Source organism: Mastomys coucha, unplaced genomic scaffold (assembly GCF_008632895.1).
Source record: "Mastomys coucha isolate ucsf_1 unplaced genomic scaffold, UCSF_Mcou_1 pScaffold22, whole genome shotgun sequence".
In the NCBI taxonomy this organism is placed as follows: domain Eukaryota; kingdom Metazoa; phylum Chordata; class Mammalia; order Rodentia; family Muridae; genus Mastomys; species Mastomys coucha.
The window spans coordinates 18,303,580-18,309,649 of record NW_022196905.1 but is presented as its reverse complement, the minus strand read 5'-3'; the positions used below and the strand labels follow the sequence as shown (position 1 = coordinate 18,309,649).

The 6,070-nt window shown below is 39.6% G+C and overlaps 1 protein-coding gene across 12 annotated transcripts in view; it reads right to left on the bottom strand.

Moving 5' to 3' along the window:
* Cobl (cordon-bleu WH2 repeat protein) overlaps positions 1-6,070 on the bottom strand; it is a 243,915-nt gene that overhangs the window by 130,188 nt on the left and 107,657 nt on the right. For 8 of the 12 annotated variants that reach the window (XM_031338138.1, XM_031338133.1, XM_031338134.1 and 5 more), the window contains one exon: positions 5,674-5,748. The exons of the other annotated variants lie outside the window; for them this stretch is intronic. In XM_031338138.1, coding sequence (XP_031193998.1) covers positions 5,674-5,748 — 75 coding nt within the window. The remainder of the gene's footprint in view (positions 1-5,673; positions 5,749-6,070) is intronic. 12 annotated transcript variants of the gene reach the window in all.

Genomic DNA, 6,070 nt, shown 5'->3' with positions numbered 1-6,070 from the left:
CCCCCCCCCCCCCAGTGGGCATATAAAGAGGAGTTTCCTGGAAAGTGTGAGATTTCAAGAAAAGCATTTAAAGTGATTAGAAAGGTACTAAGTATATTTTATAAGATACAAATGACAAAGGAAGCTAAATCTCGGAACAAGGTAAACTTAAGTTTACAGATCCTGAATTTGCCCGAGAAGTGGGTTATGTAGACCATCTACATTCATACTGTTTTTTGTTTCATAGACATAATATACTACTTAAAGCTTCTTAAGAAAAAGCAATCAACAATATCTGCAGCCTCTCTGATAAGGCTCCATTGGATTGTGTTCACCATCTCAGAAAGCTTCCCATGGGTGGTGCTAAGTGAGCCCTGAAAAGGCTTAGAGCAGACCAGTGGGAGAGGAGCACCCAAGACTCACAAAGCCATTACCACACAGCTTGTAAAGCAATACACAGTCCTGCATGGAGCCTAGAAATAGTAGGAATCAAGAGATGGATCGCTTGCAGCTCATCACTGGATCTAAATACTGGCAGTCTCTCAGTCTACATAGTGTAACTAGGAGGAGGAATAGCTACCTTCAATCCTTCAAAACAGAGAGCATACAACATTATGAGGACTCCTGTGACCCCAACTGCTGATGCAATTGGATCCTGCCCTCTGGTCAGTTAAGGGTGTACTTGTTGGCAAGGGGACAACAGCAAAGTGACAAGAAATGATAGCACAGAGTTCTTAAGAAATGCACAATCCAGAGACTGCCCCATCTGGGGATCCATCCCATATACAATCATCAAACCCAAAAACTATTGTGGATGACAACAAGTGCTTGCTGACAGGAGCCTGAAATAGCTGTCTCCCGAGAGGTTCTGCCAGTGCCTGACAAATACAGAAGTGGATGCTCACAGCCATCCATTGGACTGAGCACAGGGTCCCCAATGAAGGAGCTAGAGAAAGGATCCAAGGAGCTGAAGGGGTTTGCATCCCCATAGGAGGAACAACAATATGAACTAATCAGTATCCCCAGAGCTCCCAGGGACTAAATTACCAACCAAAGAGTACACATGGTGGGAGTCGTGGCTCTAGCTGCAAATGTAGCAGAGGATGGTCTAGTTGGTCATCAATAGGAGGAGAGGTCCTTGGTCTATGCCCCAGTGTAGGGGAATGCCAGGGCCAGGAAGTAGGAGAGGGTGGGTTGGTGAGCAGGGTGTTGGGGGAGGGAATAGGGGGTTTGTTGGGGGGAGAAACCAGGAAAAGGGAAAACATTTGAAATGTAAATAAAGAAAATATATAATAAAAACAACAACAACAACAAAAAAGAAATGCACAAAGGGATTCAACAAGTTCAACAGATTTGATCAATCATTCACCTCTAAAAGTAGGGTTTTTCTGTGTCTGTGATAGGAAGAATGAAGGAGATCATACAAGCAGGCTAACCATGGAGGTCAGGCCAGGCCATCCAGTCCTAGGCTTCCATTTGTTTCCAAAATAAATGGCTAACCTAGCAGATCAAAGCTTCATTTTCAGACTTTGTTTTACATTTTTTATATTACATTATTATACATGGATTTTTCTAATAGAAATCACATATCCCAGAGAATCCCACAACCATAGGTAATCATCTTTTCTTCCCTCACAAGACTGCAGTCCTCAATCACACTGAATCATGGTTGTTTAGCCTCACAGTCTTCCACTGAAGGGCCCCTGGGCGTTGTTTAGCTCCTGCTATTACAAATAATGCTGCAAAAATGGTCTCTTGAATCATCACAAACTCTGGCAAAGGAGATTTATGGTTGATAGGTTTCTATTTGTAGGACTTCTGATGCAAAGAATAATAAATCTACGTATAGTGTGCTTAGATATCACCAAATTCTCCACTCTAAATGCTATACCATTTTACATTCTGCTCAATAACACATTTACAAGTTCCTACAGATTAGCCAGCAGAGGTGATGGGTGAACCTCTGAAATTTTATTATCTAATAGGTAATAAAAGAGAATTTCAGTGTAAGTATAAGTAGTATTGTTCATGACTAAGTTTCAACTATTGTCAATAATTTACATGCCATGTGCATCGGTTTCCTCTCTGCTTTGTCTATGCACTCCCATCTATGTAGCAATGTAAAGATGCCTTCTCTATGGCCCTCTTCCATGGGATATTGGAGGCTTTGCATTTTCTATACTAGTCTCACATTCAGATTTACTCTTGCTGCCCCTCCTCTTTCCCTGGATTACTTCCTTATGCCTTTATTCTTCATGCTGTCATTCAAGATTTGCCCCCCACAGTCAAATTTATTAATGTTCTCATTAGCACAACTTGAGTTTGAGCCACAGTTAGAAAATTGTTCACACATGGTTTCTGCTGGTCACAAGCCAGGTTTCAATATGAACATGTAGATTCTGATCTTTGGATTTGTTCTGGTGTATGCTGGGAAAATATGCACAATGTTTATTATTTTTCATGGTCATTCCCAGGCCCACTTATTGATGTTCATTGCCCTTGCTGTTGCATTGGCGGTACTGTACTCTATTTTCTGTGCAATTGGCTCCATGTTTTCCTACTGCATTGCTGCTACCTGCTAGAATTCTCCTCAAAGCTGCAAAGTCTACTGGAAAAGATCAGTAAGGCTTTCTATTTCTCAGGCTTTTCAGGTTTTCTTGGATCTTCTTGTTTGTTAATTTTTCCAATAAAATTTTTATTTATAATTAACTTTATAATTAACTTAACTGGTTCTAAAACAAACCTAACTGAAACAATGGCACTGAATAACCTATCCAAGAGTATGTCCTTTATTTTCATAAACAGTTCTAAGGTTGCAGGATCCTAAAATTTTCTTTTAAAATGCTTTGGATATTTCCTATGAAGTTTTTGCCTAAGTCCTCTCATCTATGATTCACCTACACATCTATCAATCTACTATCCATTCATCCATCCATCCATCCATCCATCTATCCATCCATCATCCATCCTCCTGTCCATCTACTTATTCAGCCAGCTAGTCATGAACATCATAACTGTATTCTTATTCCTACATATATCAAAATAGCTCACACAAACTAGCAGTGCCTACTACAAAATTAAGCTACCATTCATTAATGTAGGAAGAGTTACTACCTGGTTATATAATAGCCTCAAATATGTGGGATGCCAAGCCCTTGGATATAATAGGTTCCCTACTCAAACATAAGCAGTTTGTTTATTGAGTGTGTGAAATATTAGAAGACATTTTTCAACATCTCTGGGATAAAACAGGTTGATGAAAGACAAGCCTGAAAGAGTAATACATTTATGGCCATCAAAAAACATCTTCTGTTGATTTAAGTCTGTTTAATAGCAAAACAAACACAATGCCTGGCTGATGTGATTAGTTCATATAGGAACTTACTTAAGACTAGAACAGAAAAGAGTTCCTTAAAATCATTACATAATTCTATTCAGTCTGATGTGATTTGTATGGGAAAAGGCATGAGCAAGTGTGTGTCCCCTGGGCTCAATGGAGCTTCTGGAATTGCATTAAATCCTCAAAATTGCAAACATTCTTACTCGACAAAAAGAGATGGCTATAATGAAGGTGGAAGTCTGGTTCCCACAGTGCACGGAAGTAAGGACATTCAGAGGAGGAGGCTCGTGAGGTCAGAGCATTAGCGTGTGTTTTCAAGTGCACACAGCAGATCAATACGCCTCAGCACAGCTGTGCTTAGAGGCAGGAGGACATAATTACCAGGGGCACATATTTATTTATTTCCTTGAACTTTAAGTTGTAATTGGTCTTTTGTAACTAAGGTAAATTTGACTTATTCTTAGGCCAACAATAAGGGCTCGGTGTACCAATTAATTTAGACGACAGGCATTTTCCTCAGTCTGAATGAGCTGACTTTCATCAATCCAAGACCTTGACCAAAAAAAAAAAAAAAAAGTCTAAGATTGTTCTCAAATAAAATTCCACATTCTTGGCCAAAAAAATAATTAGACTTTATACTCCATGACAATACAAATCATTAAGAATTTGTTTGCCGAGCCTAGTAGAAAGTTGACTATTACAAAGACCTTGAGTCTTACAAACATCCATCCATCCATCCACCCATCATCCACCCACCTGTCCATCTACTTATTCAGCCAGCTAGTCATGCACATCATAACTATATTTTTATTCCTACATATGTCAAAATAATTTAGAAATTACCCATGGCAAAGGAACAGTAAGTGTGATGAGCATTTGACAAATGCTAACACAGCTTTTTCTTCCTTTATACCTCCCAGAAATCACCCATTCCAATGTGGCTACAAAGCTAATGGCTCCCAAGTTTTGGCCATGAACAAACTTGGAAGATAATTTTTGACCATAGGTCACTGTGCTTTGGGACATGTTGGGTGGAAAGACATCAAAGAAGTGAACAGCGGTGATAATGGCAAAATTGTTCCACCCTTACAGACAATTCATAGATCATGTTCCTCAGTTTATGTCAGTACATGTGGAAAGATATTATGAAGATTTTATTAAGAAATGTCTACAAGAAAAATTTACTCCTCAGGTTTAATGATTCCACAGACACCACTTTCATATCTTTATATTATCTGGAAATCATCATAAAAACTTAACCCAGCCAGATGATGGGGTACACATCCATAATCCCAGTACTCAGGAGGCTGTAGCAGGCAGATCTCCAAGTTTGAGGCCAGCCTGGTCTACAGAGTGAGTTCCAGGATAGCCAGGGCTACACAAAGAAACCCTGTCTCAGAAAAACAAAACAACCTATGAGAATGTTTTCAAATTTAAAGCCATATAATCACAGAAATAAAACATGAAATGGGTATTTCTATATCAGACTCTATTTCTAGGTGTTAAAAGATATTTTCAAGTACCAAAAACACACTGGATAGAGCAAGATTTGATGCGCAACTAAGAGTATCAGCTCAGCATCATTAATGACGTGGAAAGTTTGCCCAGGTAATTTATGTGTGCACGTGTGCATGTGTGTAGAGGATAGTGAAGCCAGAGGATCACTGTCTGTCCTGATCTGTCATTTACATCTTTTTCCTTTGAGACAGCTTCTCTCGCTGAACTTGGAGCTTGCCGTTTCAGGTAGACTGGCTGGCCCCTGAGCTTCTGGAATCTACTTATTTCTGTCTTCCAACACTGGGGTTAGAGACACACAAAGCGGCTATTCCTATCTTTATGTGTGGATGCCAGGCACTGAGCCATCGCCTTACACTCTGTCTAGGTATACTTTAGAGGTAGATGTCAGGCCTTTACTAAAAATATTCAAAATGTAAGTACTTATATGGTGCAATGATTTATACTCTTTTGAGTATTTAACATTGTAAGAAAACTTTTGAGATGCTGATTTTGAAACATGAGAAAAATGAAGTTTTAAGAGATTCCTTTCTGGGTTCTGTGGACAAAGTATAGTTACAGAGCTTAATAAATCCCAGTTGTCAGTGGGATTTATCAGCCTATTCCTGGTAGTGTGTGGGGAAAGTTTCAGAAAATGTAAATCTACCTAATCTAATGCAGGGTGGAACAGAGAAGAGCAGAAGCTGAAATACTGAACACTGTCCATACAAGAACATGCAACCACGTGCAGCCTATAGAAACCAAGCAACAATGTGGATCGAAGCTAATCTTCAGCTTTGTTATCTGCAAGGAGAAGTTCTGCCTGGCTAGCAGAAGCACCTGCTGGATTAAATACTCACGTTCAAGTCCCCTCCAGACGCTGACTTCGAGGGGTCCTCATCACTATCTGCACCCGACAGCCCAAGATGCTCAGCCTAGAACACAGACATGCACCCCACCATCAACTCCAGGAGAAAATAAACTCCAACAAAAGCAGGTATCCTTAGCAGCTACGAAGGCAAAAACAAAACAAAACAAACAACAAAACAAAAACAAAAACCAAACAAATAATAGCACAGCTAGACTCGAAGGCAATGGAGGGTGCAGAGTCCATACCCGTTCTTCAACTTTATGAACTAGAACACTGTTTTGAAACAGTTCCTAACCAAAGTTCTCCCTCACTCCAAAATCAACTACTGAATCCTCAACTCTTAGGAAAAAACATGTTTTTTCCTCTTTTTTTTTTTTTTTTTTTTT